General features: G+C 45.1%; 1 protein-coding gene across 6 annotated transcripts in view; it reads left to right on the top strand.

The window, feature by feature from the left end:
* The window catches only part of lef1 (lymphoid enhancer-binding factor 1), a 42,905-nt gene that overhangs the window by 13,793 nt on the left and 7,079 nt on the right, over positions 1 to 22,033 (top strand). Inside the window, exons 4-10 of one of the 6 annotated variants that reach the window (XM_026171233.2) lie at positions 10,430 to 10,562; positions 13,431 to 13,521; positions 14,639 to 14,758; positions 15,537 to 15,699; positions 16,557 to 16,664; positions 18,490 to 18,538; positions 19,131 to 19,172. In XM_026171233.2, coding sequence (XP_026027018.1) covers positions 10,430 to 10,562; positions 13,431 to 13,521; positions 14,639 to 14,758; positions 15,537 to 15,699; positions 16,557 to 16,664; positions 18,490 to 18,538; positions 19,131 to 19,165 — 699 coding nt within the window. In that variant the 3' untranslated portion in view covers positions 19,166 to 19,172. The remainder of the gene's footprint in view (positions 1 to 10,429; positions 10,563 to 13,430; positions 13,522 to 14,638; positions 14,759 to 15,536; positions 15,700 to 16,556; positions 16,665 to 18,489; positions 18,539 to 19,130; positions 19,173 to 22,033) is intronic. The other 5 variants (XM_026171235.2, XM_026171234.2, XM_026171232.2 and 2 more) reach the window with 5 other exon arrangements.

Genomic DNA, 22,033 nt, shown 5'->3' with positions numbered 1-22,033 from the left:
CCTTGTGCTCCGTATTTCTTTTGATCATCGGCAGCTCGGCAGTGATGGAAAGCTCTTATTTTCCTCATGGGATGCGCGCATTAAATAAATTACACGTACAGTTACACAATGTAGTTGTTCAGGACCCTAATGGCTGCGATCGTTTCAACCAGGCCGGCTGACGGGGAAGTGGTACTGACTCTAAAAATATAAAAGGTCACGCTGAGTGGATTATGTGGCAAGAACGGAGCCACCGTCCAGCTCGGCGGGAGCCCTTAAATCCACTATCAGCCATAACCCTCAGCTCAGGGGCCAGGTGACGCTTTTCATGTCCTCCAATGGACAGACATCACAGAGGCATCCTCCACTTTGAGCTGCCCGTCATCAAACAATGCATCAAAACATCAAATCAATCCACCCCCACTGTACCCCTGTCTCAAGATGAAAGATGGGGATGGGGGGTTCGGTGGGGGTACAAGAGCACACCCCACCCCCGCACGTCAATTCTGCATTTCCACTCCTTTCGTAAGCCGTGGCACTTCCACGCAGAGGCAACAGTGCAGTGGAAAAGTGGCATTTGACTTTTATTTGAGTTAGTTTAACAGCAGTTATCCAAATTTGTCCTTGCATTGCTTTGTTTGTTAACGATGAGTGAGAACAGCTTATTTAAATTGCATCAATTCACTTTTACCTGTGTTTGAAACCTTTTAGCACTTGCTACACTTTGGTTAGTTTCATTTATTTATTTGTCAGTCTAAAACAAATAAAAAGACTCTTCTTTAAACCCATTACAGTGCAAAAGTTGTCTGTTAAGTAAATGAAAACATGAAGTCACTCTTGCTAGTTATTCATCTTTTATAGTTTGTTGATCAAATAAAAACAAAGTTGCAGCTCATTCTAATGAGACAAATGAGATTATATTAAGCATGTGAGAAGCCCAGTATTAATAAATCCAGCTAAGAGCTGAATTACAACCTTGTTGTGCTCATTATATGACTAATCATCCAGATTTGAGGCATCAGGTGCACGAGCATGCTCTATGTCGCTGTAACCATATGCCCTGAGCCTAAGAAGTCCCTTTTGTGCCTCAGAAATTCCCTATTACCATTTCTTTAGGCATATCAAGGGATAAGCAGACGTTGTCCATTGCCATGTTGTACATGGTCATTGTTTTGTTTGTATTAAAGCCCACTAAACCCTGCCACAAAGCTAATTGATGGGGTGGAGTTTTCTTGTGACCGTTCAGATCCTTGGAGAGGTTCTTTAAGTGTTCCCGGCTTCTGTGGGGATGGAGAAAAGCCATTTGTTCGGAGGGGATCAGATTTGAATAGCTTTGTGCTTGCCATTCAGATCTTAGCAGGGGCGTGTGCACCCAGCTTGGAGGAAAAAAAACCCTAAAATGTGTGGTTTTGATTAATGACTAATTCCACCCTGAAAGGCAGTTTTTGGTAGTCTTTACCAGTTAATCCCTTAAAACGTGGAATCACACCCAAACAGTGGGCTGCTGGTATTGTTGCACGGCCCATAATGCGAATGAGAGGAAAGGTTTGCAATGGGATCCACAGCCGTGAATGCTCCCCCTAGCTCTGCGGCACGAACCCCTTATACCCTGTTCCACAAGATCGCACAGGTTGTGACATAATGAAAAACAGGATGGGAAATAGTTGGATCGCGCACGTCTTCAAGAGCAAAGGTGCACTAAGGTGAAAAAGGTAGTGATGATGATGTGGTGGCGGGGTCAGAAGTTCAAATCGATGCCTGATCACAGGTGTCGTGGCACCCGAGGCAAAAAGGGTTTCTTGTGGTCTGCTCTTTAAAGATTACATAACCTCACTGAACCCTCTTACTAGAAACTGAATCCATACCTCTTTTTTCCTGTTAATTTTCTTCTTTGTTCCATTAAGTCATCAGTGTTACTCACTAAGCCATCAATATTTTTATTCTTTCTTTTCTTACGCACCATGTGGGTGGGTGTGCATCAGTCTGAGTGAAATACAGAAGGAAAACTAGGTCAGTACTCTGTTCAGCTCAGGCAGAAGCAGCTCACATTCAAATCGCCTCCCCATCCACATTTTTCCTGGTGTGTGTGCCACTGAAAACCTTCCCAGCAAAAACACAGCAGCGCCTCTACGCCCGGCCACCGCCTGACTTCGCCCATCTCTCTTTGGCTAGTTCGCAAGGCTAATGTTAACCTCCTCCTGTCTGCAATGTGAAATCCTGCATCGCCGCTCCTTCCTGTGCTCTTCTCTGCTAGCTGGGGCTTAGCGAGAAGAGCACTGTCTCTCGCGCCCGTCTCCACAAGTAGATACACACAAAGACCCCCACCAGACTCTATTTTCCCCCCTCAACGCTGAGCTCCCAAATCCAAACTGACAGCCATTCATGCCCAGAATACCTGGGCGAAAGCTGAGGGGGGGAAACACTATCTAGGTGTAGCAGGCAAATCCGCTCTTGTTCAACGGATCTATGAAGCCTCCTGCATAAGGCAACTCATCAGCACTTTTCCTCCCATTCTGCACCTCGTTTTCTCTCCTCCCTTTCTCGCCTACTGTCGTATTGTACGGAGGCTAAGGTTTTAGCCCACTAGCCGCACAGAGTTAGCTTGTGCTGCGATTTTATTTGTGTACATGTCTTGGGGCCTTCGAGTGTTGTTGTTGAATGTGGATGTTGGCACCAACGCATTGCCTGGCATGAATGTAGCTACTCAGCAGACCAGAGCCTGTTTCTAATGATAAATCATGCAGTGTGTTAATGCAGCAGTGGGGTTTCTATAAATAGTTGCAGAGGGAGGGATGCTGATTGATTCAGAGGGGTGTGGGGGGAGGACTCCAAACATTTTTGTTGTATTCAAACACAGGGCTCCAAGATCTTCGTTCACCATGTGTGGTTTTTAAGTGCACAGCTGATCAGGTAGATGCATCATCAACACTTTTTTTTCTCCACATTCATTACACAAATCCATTGCTATACTAGCTGATTGGATTTTAAGGTAGCGCATCTCTAGAGTTTCGAAGCAAGTGATGGTTTTAGAAAAGCTGCCATGTTCTTTGTGAGGGGATAGATGCCTAGTGTGTGCTCGAGTGTGTGTGCGGGCTGTCTTTTTGTGTATGTGTTTGCAAGTGCGCTTGCAGGCCTGCTGACAGTGGCACTTCAGCAGAATGTTTGCCCTTTCCTTAGTCCTTTGATGTGACCAGGTCCCGCTGTGATAATGAGCCCTGTGCCCCGCCGCAAGGTGAACATCCTGCAGTTCGCCCAGGGCTCTGCCAGAGCAGCAGCCCAACCCCCCACCACCACCACACCGCACCACCACCACACACACAGAGGCACAGAAGAATGGAGAAGCCGATCTCTGCTCAGCTTCCACACAGTGCATCATATGAACACACTGAGAGCTTTGGCTTGACACAGGAGCATCTTATGTAAAAATTCAAATGACTACTTAAATTATCTATAGGATGAGTGTGGTGACTTATATATAGTTTTTCCTCTGCATCAGTAAATGTGTTCAAAAATCTACAGCCTGCTACTACTATCTAGAGATGCATTGATTCCAATTTCTCAGCAAATACATATTTATTTTTTATTTTTTAAGTGACGCCTTGCGTACCAGCTTTCTCTCTAAGAACTATAATTAACAGCATAGCCAAACAAAAATCTACTTTTCTTCTTTATAGTCAAATAAATGATTAAACTTTACTCAAAGCTGCAGTAAATTGCAGGATCTTTTCTCATTTAAACAACTAAAAATAAGGTGCTATGTTGCAGGAAGGAGTTACAGATAAAGAAAATGTGTTGCTGTATGCTCACCTTTACCTATCATATTTTACCTTAAATAAAAGCAGGTGCAAGAGATTTGTATAACAAAAGAAATGTTACTGAAATTGTTTTCCAGGATCACCAAATAAGTCTGAACAGGATATCAACCCTTTGAGTTGATATTCTGTGTGAGTTTAGTGTTTAGGTTTGTTGTTACATTTGTTTTCGTTTCTTTTTTTCTTTTCTTTTTTTTACTTTTTACTGTCTGCAGTTTTTTTTCTCCTTTATTTGCTTTGATCTGTTGCTCATACCGAGGCTCTGAGCTCTGGATAGCTTTAGCTTTAGCCGCTTTCCCTCTGTTAGCTTCTTGAAAATGTCAATCTTAAATGAGTGAGGGTGAGTTAAATGTTTAAGTTTGCTGTTACATACGTTTTCACGGTCCTTTTCACTCACACTGAAAAACTCTCAAATGACCATATCCACTCGCTTACGACATGTGACTGCGCATGGCACGTGCCTGTGAGTGAGCTGTGCCGATACCACTGTGTGTGTGTTCTGCATACATGGTGAGAGCCAGTTCGTAATCAGACATATATCACATTGGCTGATTGTGGTCCCTGGACAGTCGATGCCTGCTACTAACAATGGTCTATATAAGCTGTTCCTCTGCGCTTCATTTTTCCATTGTTGTCCAATATTTGTTAAAAACACATACCAGTTGGTAATCAAGCGAATATGGACGTTATACTTTATCGAGTACACCCAATGCTATCTTGTTGCATTAAATGGGTTCCAAGAGGTAGAGGTGTAACTGAGGCCTTCATAGTTCAAATTTGTTCCCTGTGGGAATTCGGGCTGATAGTCTTAAACAGAGTTGCCATCTTTACCTCTCATCTCAAGCATGACATGTCTCAGTGTGCTTTTTTTATTCTTCTTTCACCACAGCAATCTGACCAGATCAGATCTACACACACCTGATGTATCGCTTTAAATATGACAGAAGTCACAGTAGTGGGTAGTGGCTTTGTGCCTTTGTGAGCTTCTTTAAATAAAAGATTGCTCTACACAGCATAAATAAGAGAACGCTTTCGTCATTTGCCTGCCATTGTTGTAGCAATACAGCTCTGACCTCATCGACTACAAGCTGCGTGATGTACTTACCCAAGGCTTGATACCTATTCTGGAATATCTTGCATCGCAGTCACGTCTGAATGAACCTGTGAAGAACATGATTGATGTTACATATGTCATGTCTGAAAAGGTTTTAGCACATTGCTTGTTGTTGTTCAGAGAAAAAATGCAATACAAAGAGTCTCATTCTTTATTTATCTGTTAAAACCCTATAAAACAAAACCCTGATTTTGCTTCAGTTACAGGAAGGAATTTGGACTACAGGTACCGTAACACTTATTTAGTAAAACATAGTTTCACAACATGGAATAGATTACATGGCCCTATTCAAACCCTCTTCACCTCCTGTGTGCACCTTTTTAGAGCCAGAGCTCTTTAAAAACAGATTCCCTGTTGTCACATCACTTCCCTCCTTCTACCTTTTGTGGCTTAACGTGTAAGGAGGAAAATGGCACCTGGATCGTTTCTAATGTTCTGTTCCTTTTCCACTCTGTTTTGGTTTTTTTTGTTTTTGTTTTTTAAATGGCACCGCGACATATAGAAATTAAGAGTTGAACACTTTAAAAAGCGGATAAAGTCTTTTCATGTAAGGCAGGCACATTTCACACAAATTATCATCTTTGCTCGTTGAGAATGTCAGCGCGAGAGCCAGCCGCGATTGGTTTGCTCGGAGCGCACGCTCTTCATGCCAGCTGAGGGATGATGGGTAATCCATCTCGTCCTATTCTGACGCGGTGAGGAAAGAGACACTTGGCTGTTAACAGCTCTTTTGTGTTCACGTGCAGCGTTTGTGTATTTAAGTTATTAAATGTGTGGTTAACACAACCTTCATGTAGCTTGAAATATTTTAACGCACGTCGTTGGTGCATGTGTGCGCACGGGCGCGCGTGTGTGTGCGCGTGTGTGTGTGTGTGTGTGTGTGTGTGTGTGTGTGTGTAGGTGGGGTTACTTAAAGTGTTTGACATCAGCTATAGCTGTCATGTCTGTGGGTGCAGTGTCGGTATTTAGAGGGCAGCATGACAAGTTTCCTTGCCTGATAATTTACGCTGAAGCTTGGCCACTAAAGCCATGAAATTGAACATATGGAGCGTGGCTATTTTTGCACTAAACTCCACTCAGCTGCAAGTTTGGGTTGCTCTTTATATACCTCCTCTTTATTTTTAGTAACTGGCTACTGCCTTCAGTCTCACTGCATGTCTTCAACTACAGGAACCCTCAATAGCGCTAAGAGAGAATACCTGAATTTTTTGATTGGAATAATGAGGAGAGGGCAAGGAGACATTTGGGAGGGCATCGCAGATGTATACTTCTCTCTGGGGTATGCTTTTCTTATTATTCGTAGCCTCCTCTGCTGCTGTCCCTGTGGTTAGCTTCGCTTGTTCGTCTCATTACCCTCGGCACGTGGCGCTCCTTCACTTGCCGCCGGCCCGGCTTTCTTCTCCATTAATTGGGTTTCGTTACATTAAGCCCCTTGGCCAAGGGGCCATCCTGCCAATAAAACATCCCATATTTAGCGCTCCTCTCAAAGCTGGTGGGGTTCAACCTGCTCTGCGAATGGTAATTGGTTATTTACTTAAGCTTCCTCAGGTTGGTCTCTGCTGATTTTTTTTTTTCTTTCCTTTTTTTGGTACAAGGGGGAGGTACAGTGCCTTTTCATTCCCATGCTGTAAAGCTACTACAGGAGAATGTTTGCTCACTTTTGTTGGGTAAAGGTTGCACAGCTTGCGCACAAACACACCTGAGAGTGAACACCTGGTTATGAGGGCGACTCTGTAGGATTTCAGTAGTGGACACACCCTCGCTTCATACTCCCAACTACTGACATTTACAGAGCCTTTGTGTCTGTAATCTCGTCTTCTTCTTTGAGCCCATTATCAATGGAAACAGTAGCTAAAGATGTACTTAAACAGTCAAAGGAGGGTGTGGAGGACCTGTGATTCACTTATGCTGAGAATCATATGTTCTTCTTTTAAAAACTTTTTAAGTGAAGATTTTCCTGCAAATCTTTGTTGATGGGTCTTATAATTACAGGCCAGTCCATGTTGCATTTTTCTCTCTTTGTTTCATTCACATCCTCGGCCCTCACCTGTAAACCCTTTCCCTCCAGAGTGCAGAAAATCCTGCGAGGTGAGGTTGGGTTTTGTGGTGAGGAGGGCTTCTCAGCGAATAGACTTAGCAGCATGAGAATCCATAGCCGCCGTTTGAGCTGACATCTCCCCAGCTGTTTGTGAAACACCTCACACGGTTTCTACACACTTGATTGTAGCTGCAGGCGCAGAGAGTCCTCATTGCATATAAATTACAGAAGTGGGAAGTGATTATTATAAAATTCCCGCTTTCCCTTTTTTCCACTCCACTCTGCAGAAGTGGTATAATTGAGTGGAGTACAAAAGCTGTGCTGTGAGGGGAGAGAGATGCTTTAAAAAGGCAATATTGCAGGGATGGCTGTTCCGTACACCACGTAGACACATGTATAAATGTGCAAATTCTTGTTTTACCGACCGTGACACGATGTTGGTGGAATATGACAGAATACAAGATCACAGACGTCGGCGTGTCGTCAGAAAAATCAAGGCAGGAGGGTTGGGGACAAAAAAAACAACCCCAACAAAAACAAAACAAAAGTGAAACGTCCCATTTTTTCTTCCCCACCCCCAATTTCAGATGGCTCCCCTTGCTGAAACACACTGGAGTGTCTCCTCCATGGAGGGCTTCCTGCCAGCTCCAGTTCCGCACAATGAATTTCTCTTAAAACCACATCTGAAGGGTTTTTTTTTTTTTTTTTTAAAGGGCCGGCCAAGCCTGGATATGAAATTCCAAATGGAACGTTTTTCTTTTCAATCCTCGCCGCCTCTCTTCTTTCACTCTGCCTGAAAAATATGAATAGAAAGATCTTAAGCCTATTATTTCTCCTGTACAATAAAAGGGACCTCCAATATGGATGCCCCCATTGCAACAGTGTCGCTACTGCTGCAGCCAGTAGGGCTGGGTATGTAGGGTATGAGAAGGAATCAGATTAGGACATGGCATGACCCTCATGGCTGTTGTCAGGAGTTGGGTGTCTCCAGCTCCTTTTTTCAGTAAATTGTTACTGGTGTCAGTTTTTAATGTTGTTTTTTCTTTTTTCTTTTTTAATTTATGGTGGTAAAATGTTGCCCCAGCAATACCTCTTTGCATGTAATCAAATAAAAAACCATCTAAACCAGGATTTGGCTTGACCCTGATACGGTTTGCACAATCAAATTTTATGTATATCTAGAGTATAATGAAGCTGTTGGAAGCCTGACGGACAATTTATTTCCTTTCCTTTTCTAAAGTAAACTACAGTTAGGCCATGCAATTTGCGTAAGTGTCCACCCTAAACGGGCATAAATTTGCTATTGGTCACAAAGGCCTGCAGGTTTTTCCCTGGTGGATCTTTTTTTCTTCCCCACAATGGAAGCAGTTTATTAAGAAGTTGAGAAAAATGGGATTTGACAGCTGTAACTGGGAAGAGCACAAAAGAGGGCTTCTCCACTGTGGCAGTAAAACTCAAGCTTTCTTAGGTGCTAAGAAGTTAGTCGCCCTGCTTTAAAATATTGTTTTAAATGTTTGTTTGTTTTTATTGTAGTTCTATGTGTACACACAAACATGAGAACTTTTTTTTTGTTTCCAGCTGGCTTTTCTTTCAATATTGGGGAGCATAGCAGGTTTTAACGATAGCATTCCAGGTTCTTATCTCATTCCACACCGTAACAAATGGGAGTGGAGAGGCGTAAAATAATATGTGTGAGAATGCTGTCATTTAGCCCCTGGTGGAGGCATGTCTCAGCCACTGTAGGCCTAGTTAGTCCCCTCTTTTTAGGCTTAGCAGCCTTGCTAATAAGCCTAACCTTCTTAAAGATGAGGCTGGACACTAACCTTTGGCTCTTTGTTGACCAGGGAATGCAACACACCTGGGCTGGTGTGAGAAAATTACACCTCTACATCCTTGGCTTAGTTTTCAGGCAGGGCTTCTCTTGTGTGAGAACAAACTTTACCACATGTGCAGTGCAACCTGTGCTTTATGGTGCCGTAACACCCCGTCTCCAAACCGGGAACTGAATTGGCCTGAGGAGATGAGATTCCCGGCATGATTTGGGACCCTGATGAGAATGATGGTTCATGCAGCTGGACACGTGCACACACATACCACACGTACTGCTCTTTGAGGACATTCCCAGAAGGTGGTGAGATGGGGGGAGGACGGAGGGGGTTCTTAAGTTGAAGCTGGTGCCAGTCTGCGAGAGGTTCAGAAAAACTCAGACATTCCAGCCACCCCTGTGTCCGAGGAGTTTTTCTGTGTGTGCGTAAGTGGGTGAGGCGGGGCACCAGTCACCACTTAGCACTGCAGGAATGTCACCTTGGCACACATGTCATAGACAACAAAGCGAGGGCTAATAAAGAACAGTCCATTTATTATTATCATCCTGTCATAATTTGATTCTTATCCTAAATTTAGATGGGTATCTTTAACAACGCTGCTAATCATGTGACTGTTTCTGGGAATAAAATCGATTAGAGTTTCCTAAAAACTCGGGAGAGCTCATTGGCAGCCGCCCGATGTAAGTGGCGTCTCACCCATCGGTGCACCGCCGTCTCTCCCGATTAGCCATATATCCTGTGGAGGTGATATTTTGACTTCAGCTCAGCTCTGGGCTCAGACTGTAAATAGTAGATTTAGCATGGCTAAGCATTACCATGTGTTCAGTGCAGCTGAAGCATGTAAGCACTGTTGGCTGGGGGTTGGGGGTTTTTCGGGCCTGGTTCGATCTATTTTAGTTTTCCAGAGGAAGCTCTCTCTCTTTCTCTCGCTCTACGTCTCTCTGAGTCAGCCTGGGATGAGGGGTCTGTGGCCAGGCCACTGTTGACGTGATTACCCCTGCATTAAGTACCGCTGCAGACATCTGTCTCACTCACGCTCTCTCCCCATAGCCAGAACCCCCACCCCACCCACCTTTCTCCTCCTCCTCCATCCCTCATCTCTTCTTCCCCCGGCTCTTGGTCTGTAATGAACTCCCCTTATTCACCAGCTAATGACTGCCTTTGATCTCCCGCCTAAGACCTCTGCTCTGACTCTACCCTGCAAGTCTCTCTTTTCTCTCCCTTCCCTTTGCTCTATCGCTTGCCCGCTTCTATTCGCTCCACCTCTGTTTGCATCTTTCTCCCCTTTTCTGTCTCAGACATGCTCGCGCACCTCTTTTGACTTGTTTCTTCTTCTTTTTTTTCCCTCCTTCGGGGGATGTGGGGATTTTCAAACCTGCTGACCTAGGCTAAACAAAGTTTTGAACTGCTGTGCCCAGCCTAGTAAAGAGAGAAGAAATTCAAGAAATGTTTTTTAAAAATATATATGTATAGTAACTTCTTGACCATACAATGAAAGTCAAGAAGGCATTGTGCTGCTGCAGAGCAAGACCACCTGTACTCTATGAATCATGTGTGAGGGATCAGGGCCCCTTTTTCAGATGGAATAACACAAAAGGCATCAGCTTTTCACAGCATTTAAAAAATAAAAAAGTAAATCTTCTTGCATTTTTCTCCACAGTCCAACAAAGTCCCCGTGGTGCAGCCGTCTCATGCAGTCCACCCGCTCACCCCCCTGATCACGTACAGTGACGAACACTTCGCTCCAGTGTCCCATTCTGGCCATCACCCCCAGGATGCCAACAACAAACAAGGTAAGACACTAAAGAAATGCCACAGCAGTATTTGCTGTTCTTATCCCACATTTGAAATCCTTTTATCACACTGTGTGGAACTAAAAGGGGTCGTTTCTTTATATATATCTATGTAAAAGGGAACACAAAAAACGGGGTTTGCTGTGGCACTGAACACTTTGTTGTCAGCAAGTTTTTACTGACTGAAAGAGTGAAAACTGTAGAAGGATACAATAAAGAAAGTCGTCACAGACACATTATAGGTCACCAGTACTTCTTAATGCAATAAAATGTGACATTGAAATGGATTTTTGCACCGTATTCGCTTACATGGCAGCTTGATATGGAGGCATCGATGAACCCTGACTGCATTTAGGTTTTTTTTGCATAAATGTCTGGATAGACGGGAATCAGGAGAGAGAGGGGGAAAAAGTGTCGCAGTACAGTCATCCTTCCTATCATCTCAAAGTGTGAGCTCATTTGAAGCAGCCTGTGGGATGGCACGCTGAGCTCTGCTGCCCTCTCCCTCTGCACTCTTTGCCTCTCAGTTATAACATCAAGCTGCAGCTCTGACAGCTGCGGAGGAGCTCCTGAGCCGTTTGGGAGCGAGCTCCTCAGCCCTGCACAGCTGGAGACTTTGGCAGCTTCTCGCTAACGCAAGGAAGAAAGGAAACAAAAAAAGACGTGGCCCATCCGCAGTTTTGTCCCACACCTTGTCTCTTTTCTCTGCTTTCTTCTCCTGCGGCTGGCAGTTGGAAAAAAAAAGAGGAGGAGGGATCAGACAAGATGTGGGCGATGATGATGATGACGATGATGATGTTGAGGCTCGGAGGTTCTGAGGGACCAGCTATAAATAACAATGTGGAAATGAGCACAGGAGTACACAGAGTAGCAGAGATGAAGGGAGCGGGGACATTTAACGAAACAGTGCTCCACATATGTCAGAAAAATCACACGTCTGACATGTTTTGTCGAGGCAGGAGAGGATAAACAGGTAGCAGAAGGAAATAACGAAGGCACGGAAGATTTAACAGTTGTGTTGTCACGTTGTACAGTCTGAGGAAAAACGCTTCACACCCGTTTCACTGTTCACGTTGGGTCTCTGACAATCAAGAGCTGAAAGGAGCCCTGGAGGTCCTTCTTCTCCTTCTTTTTTTTTTTTCGTGCTATTTGATCTTTTTGCACCCGCAGCCCAACAGAAATCCATGTCCAAGCGATCTGGTTGCAGAATTAGCAGCAAATGATTTCCCTAGGCATATTCATGTGTGTGGATATCAGAAGAGCTAAGCCAAAATGCTTAAAACGAAATCTCTCTTATTCTCTTTTTTTCTTCCTCTCTCTCTCTGTCTCTTCCTCTCTCTCTCACACATATCGACCATTTGCCGCTCTGCACTCCTTAGTGGGCTCAGACTTTGATCTGCTCGTTAATTATGAAAAACAATCATGGATTTTCTCATTATGAGCCCTAATATGCACAAGGCCTGCAATGAGGGATGGAAGGTCGAGCGGAGGGGAGGGTAGTGGGAGGTTTGTCTGGGGTGGGGTGGGGGGGTAAAGACATATAGCATGAATTTGATTAGTGAATACTTTTTTTAATCCTCTTTTTTGTTTGTTTGTTTGTTTGTTTTTTATGGTGACAGTCACATCGGTGTCACATGTTCAGAGTGGAAACGGGAGCGTGAAGCTTTGTCGGGATGTCAACGGGAACTGAAAAGGGGGGAGTGAGTAATTAGGCACCTTAGGGGTGTGAGTGACAAGGTTAACACGCCGGGGCGCTCTCTTCTTCCCCTGCTGCTTCAGCCATCGCCTGCTTCTCTTCTGCCCTCAGGAGAGCCCTAAAGGAGTGTTAGGTGGTGGATTAGTAGGCAGGGGAGTAGCGCTATCCGTGCTATGAATCCAGCGTTGCTACACTGGCTTTGGAGATATAAGCCTCCCACTCGGCCAGCCTCTCTGAGGAGGGAGGCCCCCTTCAGACCCCAGCCTGGAGAGAGAGAGAAGGAGGAAGAGAAAAGATAGAGGCAGGGAGAAAAGGCTGGCTCCAGCAGGGATTAGAAAATGGTGTTAATCTGGAGGCATTTGCCCTCTTTTCTTTGTGTGTGTGTCTGCGTGAGCACACATGTAGGCACATTCCAGTTGCCTGTGTATAAACAGTATTTGCTGATATCTTCCGACTTTTATTGTTACTTGCACAACTGTGAAATAAGAAGGGGGGAAAAATGTGTGTTAAGACAAAAAACCATGAGACCTTACAGATGTTAAACGTTCGTCGCCCCGCAGCCCATTTCTCACTAAGTCTTCTCACAGAAAGATACCCCTTGACCTTGAAGCCCAACAAGAGCAGGCGAGCTGGAGATAGAGGAGCTTAGTCCTGGAGATCCACAGACAGCTAGTCTGTGTCAATCCTGTGTCTACAGGGAGAGCCACAGCCTCTGTCATAAAGATGAAGCCTCAATTATCCAGCTTAAAGATGCTGAAACACACTGGAAGGAGTCGAGCTTAAGCGGGGAAAATATTATCCGCCCCTTTCACGGGTTGATAATGTGAGGTCAAGAAGCCATGCTGATGCCCCGGTGTGTGCCCTGTTCCGAAACTGGCAGTTCATGACTTTAACCAGAATGTATGACTGAGGAATATGCAAACCCGATGATAATCCCAACTTTACACACACACACACACACACACACACACACACACACACACACACACACACACACACACACACACACACACACACACTTCTTGAATAATCGCTAAAATATGTCTGTAAGGGATTTTTTTTTTTTTTTTTTTTTTTTTGCTAACCTGCTGCTTGCGCTGTTTCCTCCTTATCTGCATTCTGCCTATCTAATAGTTGTGTGTTGCTTTTTTTTTCTTCTTTTCTTTGACCAGGAATGCCCAGGCATCACCCCGGACCAGACATGCCCAACTTCTACTCCTTGTCTCCTGGAGGAGTGGGGCAGCTCACATCACAGCTGGGATGGTGAGTCACAGGCAGATTAAAGCAAAAGCCTGCACGACTGATTCATGCAAAAAGGGACCAGAAACTATGCAGCGTTTTTACATCTTATGGACAGTGACACTGTACCGGCTTTGTGTACTGAATAGAGAAGTACTGGCCTGGAACAGCAGCTTCCTCTGGGAGGTCCGCCTCCGGTGGTTTGTGCTGCGCTGCTGTGGCCACAGCCACACCACTCGACTGTGTGCCCAGCACATGTCAAATACATCACCGCATTCGTGCCCCTGCATAGCCATATGGCTGCTTAACCATTATCAAAGCTTTCTGGAAGCGCTTCTCTCTCTCTCTTTCTTTCTGAGACTTACTTCAAGTGCTTTTCTTTAGTCCTGTTCCACTGCATCCTTGTTACTTCCTGTGCTTTTTTTCCCTATCCCCCAAACATATCTCTCTCACTTTCCTCACTATCTCTTACTCTGCTGGCTTTAGGGCAAACACTGAGTGAAGACAGATGTAACGTCCACGAGCAGGACACTTGATCACACATGACCAGAAGTCTCCACCACCTTTCCTCCTCATGCCCTTGTAAATCTGACTAACTCACTTTTGATTTAAGGAGTTAGGCTAAGGACAGGCGGCTGTTTTATTTAAAAACAAATCCCTGTTTTTCTACACCCACTGATTTTTGGTTTCCTAGGCAGAGTCTATACCTAGCAACAAGGCTGTTAGACTGAGGGAGTGGTGCATTTGCACTTTAGAACCATGTTGTTTGACACTTCACTTTAATTTTTTTATTCATTCATTAAAGAGAAGCTATAACCATGTTGTTAAAATCTAACAATATTATAAACTATTGATAGAAAAGTTAAAAAGTGAGATCTAACCACAAATTCTGAAATGTGACAAGCGTAAAAACACGGTGAAAGAGACGCTTGTTCTTGAGGCGTAACCAATCATTGGCTATAGTCATGCAATTGTCACACACGCCATATGCAGTCATGCGTATGGCATGTGTGACAATTTCTAAAGTCATATAAAACAGTTCCCAGTCTTTTTTTCTCACTTTAATGCCATTTGGAAGATATTTTCCACTCCTCTGATCCTCTTCTTAGTCTTTAATAATCAAAATGTCCTGTTATTGCAGGTTCCCGCACCACATGGTGCCAGGTCCCCCAGGTCCTCACGCCACAGGAATCCCTCACCCGGCCATTGTCAACCCACAGGTCAAACAGGAGCCGCCTCATGACGGTGACATCATGCACATGTGAGTCCTGCAAACACAAAAAATATTACCTTAAAGCTTGTGCTGTCACTCCTCTATCAGCATTTTTTGACACAACAAACTTCCAGGTATTTGTGTTCTCCTCCACTCGCTACAGGAGGGCGATGCTCAGCAAACCCTCTCCCAATGCCTTGTTCTCTTTCTCTTGATGTGAGCAGATAAATGGCGAGGGCCCACGCTCTGCTGATAACAGGCCTATGCTTCATTTGGCCTCTGGGATCACAACACTCTTAGCTGACAACAGATACAGGTCCTAGATTAGTGCTAAGAATTCACATCCCCAGCGTGTGCAGTGGGAAGTGCTGTAAGAGCCCTGAAGTGGTTATCACTGATATTTCCATTATTCATGGACATCCTCCTACCAAGACTGTACTGGTATCAAAAAGGTTGTTAGAAAGTAAGTCGAGCAGTGTTTTCTTTTAGCGCGAGAGCATTTGGTTTTAAGTATTCACCAGTGTGCTGCGGACAAGAAAGTTTGGTTGCCATTACTGGTGAAGTAATCTCTCTGCATGAAGGGCTGCAACTATACAACTGCACATGATTAAAGAGGCCGGGGCCCATGGCGTGGCAGCCCCTCTCACGCTGCCTCGCCATTGGTTGAGTGCAGCCAGACCCTGGCTGCTTTTGTCGCCACGGCGGCAACATAATTTCCTTCTCCCGTTGCTTTGGACTTGAATTTATTTTGCTTATTTTCTAACTTTTTTAGTGTTTTCTCTTTCTCACCTCCTCCACTTTGTTGTCGTATTCCGTTTCTCTACAGGAAGCCGCAGCACGAACAGAGAAAGGAGCAGGAGCCCAAAAGACCGCACATCAAAAAGCCGCTAAACGCCTTCATGCTCTACATGAAAGAGATGCGTGCGAACGTGGTTGCCGAGTGCACGCTGAAGGAGAGCGCCGCCATCAATCAGATCCTGGGACGAAGGGTGGGTCGCGCAGTATACCTATACGCCGATCTCTAGCTTTCTTTCTTTTTTTCCCCCGAGTTTATCTTTGCTGAATCGCGGTGAGATCATAGTTTATGTCATGTTCTCTGAGGAGGCTGCTCGATTAGCTGAAAAAGTGCAATGATTTCTCCCCTTTATTAGCAGTCTTTATAAACTGGTTGTGATTATTGCCCTGATGATACTCAAGCCAATTACTTCCACTTTCCCCCTAAAGCCCCACACCCACCTCTCTCTGTCTTTCAACAGCACAGACATGGGCTGCCTGTCTAACTGACATTTAATCAGATTGGCTTTAATAAAATATGCCTGTATAATGGCACGGTTGGAAATGACAAAATTTGTTCCTTTTGAGGATTGGGAAAAGAATGGAACCACAGAGCCATGTTAAAAGCCTTAACGAATAGGCCTGGCGGTTGAGGCAGCCAGCCACAGCAAAGCCTAGTTTGTGGCCTGCGTAGGGTAATTGCTTGCTGACATAGTTTGAATAAAAAGCACTGCTAAATTGGAAGCAGTGTTTTCATAAGAAATCAAAGTCCCCCCCCCCCCCCCCCTTCTTGTCTCCACCCCCCTCTCCCCTACTTTTTTCTCTCTTTCTCTCACTCTTGCGCATGTTAATCTCTTCATCATGTCCCCCCCCCCCCCCCTTCTTCTTTGTGTCTTTCATCCCCCCCGCTTTTTTTTCCTTTTATACACATGTGGAAGTTGAAAAGTTTTTTCCCCCTTCTATACCAAAACACCAGTGCACGCCTCTACGCAGAGAACATGCAAGTGCATGCCAGTAATTGACTGTATGCTATTTTTTTTCCTCCCCCTTAATCTCCTTTGTACTGAAACAGTGGCATGCTTTATCTCGAGAAGAGCAAGCTAAGTATTACGAGTTAGCCCGCAAGGAACGGCAGCTCCACATGCAGCTCTACCCAGGCTGGTCCGCTCGAGACAACTATGTGAGTATCAACAGAACAGACTGACAGAGGTGCGTGTGCGTGCATGTGCGAATGTGTTTGTGTTGATTCATGTTTCTTTATGTCAGCGTTGCATGACTTGCTCTTAAAATGCCACACAGGAATGACACACACACACACCAACACACTAATTTGCACCAGTCCTCCTCCATGCTAATGGGGTCCATTTGTAGACCCTTTGTTTCAGCCTAATGTGTAATTCATAACACTGTGATTCACTGTTATAGTGCCATCCACACTAAAATGGATTGCAGTACCACGGACACTATTATTGCCATTGTGAGTGAAAATTGCCTGGTAATGGTTACGGCGCTCTTTGATGTTCCATATCGGCTTCGGATGTAGAAAGCAACTGTTAGACTGAGTCGAGGAGGCTGGATTATACATGCGGCGTTCAGCAGTAGCAACCTCTGCTCCCCCAGCTGCCCGTTTTTTTGTTTGTTTTGTTTTTTTGTTTGTGAATCTGGGCGGTTCAGCTGGATTTTTAGGATGAAGCCTGTGTTTATTGTTACAGCATTTATGTGTACTTACGTGCTGCTGGATGAGAGTCTAAATGTGTTATTGAGTGACGTGTGATGTGTATGAATCTTTGTGAGTGTGTGTGTTTGGGAGAGAGAGAGAGCACCAGCCTTTATTTAAAAGTGTGGCTCCAGCACTCACATTCACTCCACCACCAAAGTGCTTTGTGGTGTTTATCTGCCTCCCCTCGGACACCGACAGCATCCCTCCTCCTTCTGCCTCCATGGCTCCACTGCCAAAATGCCTCGCTGAGGTGGGGTGTGTGTGTGTGTGGGGCGGGGGATTGTTCATAGCTCTGCTCCCAGTGAAGCACAGCAGAGTTAAAGATGCGCATCATCACTGCATTGGTGACATTTGGGCCGGATCCTGTTGAATTTCCTGTTTTCTCAGTAGTTTCGATGTTTAGAAGGGGGTTAGAGGAATGGCTTTCTATGTGGCACACGACGAAGGTAACGATAATGGGTAGTGCAAAGTAGATGGTGTATCCTTCTGGAATTAGTTATTCTGTGACCGCTCCCACAATCACAGTATTACAGACAGAGCATCGTGCCTGGAAACACCCAAAATAGGCAACACACTGGCGTGGAAAAATCGCGTATCATTCATAGTTTTGCCGTGCACCCCCTCCTATCTCTCCCCACCCTTTCTCTCACCCACACTCACTCAGCTTCTCTTCTTCCCTGTCTGCCGCGGCAGTAGAAGGCAGATTAGCTCATGAATAAGTGGATTAGCAGACTTTGCAGCAGGAAACCAAAGTGCTGCTCATATTTGACTAAAACGACTCTACACTGCTATCTATACCTATAGTCTCCCCCCTGGGGATTTAGCATAAGCTAAAAAATCCTTACGCACTCCCACCACCTCACTGGAAAAACGAGTGCTACTCTTCACAGCCTAATTGCAGTGAGCGTTTTTAATTGCACTTCATGTTAATGTTTGTCATTTAAAAAATACAGGGGGGGGGGGGGGGGGGACTTCAAAGCTAGACACAGAGCTGTCAAAACAGCAGAACTTTCACTCGGCTGGGAATGGCCACACTTCAACAGGCCTGAAGACTATGGAAAAGCGGTCGAGAGGAGGTAGAGCACACTTGATACGAGATCCGGCTCTCCATCGGCCCGTCCCTCAGTGTCGCAGTTTGTGGTGGAGTCCAGAGTCTGGGTTGATGCTGGTTGGATGCCCAGCAGGGGATGAGTGAACATGGCAGTCAGCAGCAGGATATCAAGAGTGGTCTAGTGAGCGTGAGTGCTGGAGCCACACTTTATGCGTTCCTCTGTATATTTTTTAGGGAAAGAAGAAGAAGCGGAAGAGGGAAAAGATGCAGGAATCGGCCACAGGTAAGAGACGCTTCCAACTCCTGCCTCCTCGCTCATTTGGGAAACGCCGTTGTTTGTTGGTTTCATTGTGCAGTTGGGAATCACTTCCACCATCTTTCTGTGGGGTCGTGTTTTACAGCAAATTGTCGCATTTGCAGTAATGTTCGCCCTGTGAAACAAACCACTAACCTCTCATTGACTGACAGCTAGTAGAATCAGACTAACCAAACTAACCCACTCACTATGCTCAGTCTAGCCTCAAACTTGACTTGTGTACACCCCTTCATTTATATGTCTCTATCCCTGTCTTCTCATATTACACCTACTTTGGGATTAGTCTGTCCATTCTATACGACTGCTTACGGATTTCTGGGCTTTGCATTATTTGTTTGCCTGCTGCTCTACAGTGTGTCTTTCTGCTGACCTTGTTTAGCTGCGCTTCTGAGCCTCTTCCTTAGCACTGCAACTGTAATCCACTGAGAATTACTTCTTAAGTAAAATGTCAGTACTTCCTTTTGGTCTGTACAACTGTATAGGCCAGATGGACGGTTATGATCTTTTGCCGTCCGGATACCCTTTTTTTTTTTTTTTTTAAAGATGCAATTTTCTGCAGGTACAGGCCAGAGAATGAAAACGGCGTACATCTGAGAATATGGTAAGACAACCCCCCCACCTCTATGCCCTCCCTGTCTGGTCCAGTTTGATATATGTCAAGCTTTTTCTTTATCCTTCATTTTGTTCTTTAAAAAAAACTGCTAAACACTGACTTTGAGAGAGTATGTGCTCACAGACTAATCCTAAAAAGGTCCACCCTAACCTTGCCATAGTCATTGTGTCAGCTGTGTTAAGGCCTGAAGAGGGATTGTGGTTTGTGTGTGCGTGTGTGTGGTTTGCTCAATGGCCTCAACACAATATACATTAAATTTTCTGCATGCAAGCGTATGCATGTACTGGTCAGTTCAGTGTCTTTGTGAGCTGGTTGGATGAGAACTCGTATGCTATTCGGGGGTAAAAGTGTCCAAATAAACTAAAAATATTGCTTAATAAATCATGCAGCTCATGAACTCAGTGTTTTCTAAACATGGCATAAATAATACATCTGAAACTTTTTTTTTTTTTGCTCTGGTGGAGGCTAGGATATCAGCTCAGCCCCATATGGGCTACATGTGTTGTCTTTCTCTGCGTCTTTGTGAAGCAGGGCAGGATCCAGCAGCTTGTCTGGCAGGAACTTAATGAGATGCTATACCTTTAATAAGATTTCATGGTATCTGGGCTTTCAGGGTGTCTATAATGCTCTCATAACAAAGGCACAATGTAGTCTCTCGCTCCCTTGCCTTTTCAACACGTTATCAATACGTAGAGAGATATCGATCCACACCAAATGTCAAGAAAGGCCTCACTGAATTGTCACCTGTCCTTTTTTCTTCTTTTTTTCTTTTTCTTAAGAGGAGGATTACTAGTCCCAGTATGTGGTAAAGGCAACTCTATTCCCCCCTCTCGATCTTCCTGACTCTCCTTGAGTCGCTTCTCTCCCTCCCTGAGAGTCTGGTAGCATCCTGTTATTCCGCTTCCTTTTGGCAGCAGAAAAAGCCGGGCAGATGTGACAAATCTGGTCTTACGTCAAAATCACCCCTAACCACACAAAGGTTTTCCACTTGATCGATTCCTGACCCAGTGGCTCTGCGAACCCAAAATTGGGCTTTTCTTTTTTTTCTCTGTCTCTTTCCTTTTTTGGTGACCACAGCCAGTTTTCAAGGAACAGAGAGCGCAAGCGCTAAAAAGCACTTTATCTCTGATCCAATAATTAGCAGTGCCTAGCCGCAGCGGGATGGACACCCTTGCTGATTCTCAGTGACAGCCTTAAACTAATATGCATAATACCAAGGATACTGCCACAACTCCCCAAGCCCTCAATTTATGCAGATCCCAAAGAGCTGGATTGAGGTTAGCTTGCTGTAGACGCCAAAAAGCATCTTTAAATGAACTCGTTTGTCTATTCCTTTTCATCTGTCCGCGCCTCTAACCCATCTGTCTCTCCCCCGTTATGCAGAATCTGCAAAGAAATCTGATAACGAGTTAATTTTGGGGACTCTGTTGTGAACACCTCTATTGTACGGAGGTTCAACATTTGGACGGTTGTGATGAAGAATATTCTGGTGACGTGCTGCACTGACTTTATGCATTTTCATATTAAATGCCCTTTTTTAAAGGCCTGGCAAGCCAGGAGTTGAGCCTCAGAGCAGCATTTTATGGCGTGATGTCGGTTCCCTTTGTTATCTTTAGCATGTCAAACAGTGGGTCCACCACACAGCTGGCTCTCACCACAGTACAGCGGCTCTTAGAGAAGTCATTAGTCTGACATTGTGAAATTAGAGTTTCTGCCTGTCTCTCTCGCCGCTCCTTCCCTCACACCCCTTTCTTTACACTAAGTGGAAATTACTCTTTTTGCACTTTTTTTAAACTCCCCTTCGCTGTTTCTGCACCTCTTTATTTTGGTTCTGTCCATCTTGCTTCCTCTCGTGCTGTTAGCCTTTTGTCTGACTAAGCCCTCTGATTCACAGCCTTTGAGATAGTTATCTGGCTGAGACCCCTACATGCCCCCAAGGCTTTCTCCCGTTTCAGCCACTGCACATTTTTTTCACATGGGGGAGACACTCCTAACAAAGGTGGCTTTTTAATCTAACAAGGCTAACAAGGGCCCCCAGAGTTGCCGTGAAGCTGCATACAAGTTCACAGATTTTGTTTGTTTGGGAGTTGCCACAAACTAGGCACGAGGTGGTATATTTTTATTTTGTAAATCAGGTGGTCCTGGATATGCATTATGAACATCTGCAGAGTGTATCAAAGGTCATTTGGAACCACACGCCCTGCTCCAGAAGCATAAAAGAAAGTGTTGTTCAAGCAGAAGCTTTGGTGGCCACTCTCGCTCATCTCCTCTTGTCTGTCTCGGTCGTGCCCCAGCTCTGCTCCCTCTGATGTCTGCAGCCAGAAGTCAGCTGTCAAAAGACTTTGATGAGCGAGGAGGGAGCGAGCGCGTTAGGGGAGAGCGAGGGCTAGAAAAGGCCCAGAAGAAAATCCCCCAGCAGACCCCATTCTCCAGAGTTCGGAGTTTACCCAATCTCAGTCAACCGCCACTCATCCTTCAGTCTCCGTTCCTCATTTTCTGCCCCCCCTCCCCTCTGTCTTTATTTGTTGCCTCTCATCTTCTCCCTCTCTCAGACCCTCATCACTCTCAACACATTGCACAAAATCTGAGCAGCCAGCCACACACTCAGGCTGCAATTAGGCAAGATTCAGCGTCTGCCTCCATTTCCAGAGTCATTTCAATTTGGCAGCGAGCCTCTAGGCTACTGCGGCACAGCCCAGTGCCTCCACACCCAGCCTTATTAGTGACCTGGGATAATTGGGGAAGGAATCCGGATTGCGAAACTGACTGTGGGTCTCGCTCTGAGCAGCACGCGGGAGATCAGAGGATGTTTTTAAAACTGTACCAAAAAAAAAAAAAAAATGGTGGGG

Source organism: Astatotilapia calliptera, chromosome 6 (genome assembly GCF_964374335.1).
Source record: "Astatotilapia calliptera chromosome 6, fAstCal68.1, whole genome shotgun sequence".
Lineage (NCBI taxonomy): Eukaryota > Metazoa > Chordata > Actinopteri > Cichliformes > Cichlidae > Astatotilapia > Astatotilapia calliptera.
Note: the sequence above shows the minus strand (reverse complement) of the source record. Positions and strands in the feature narration are given on the sequence as shown.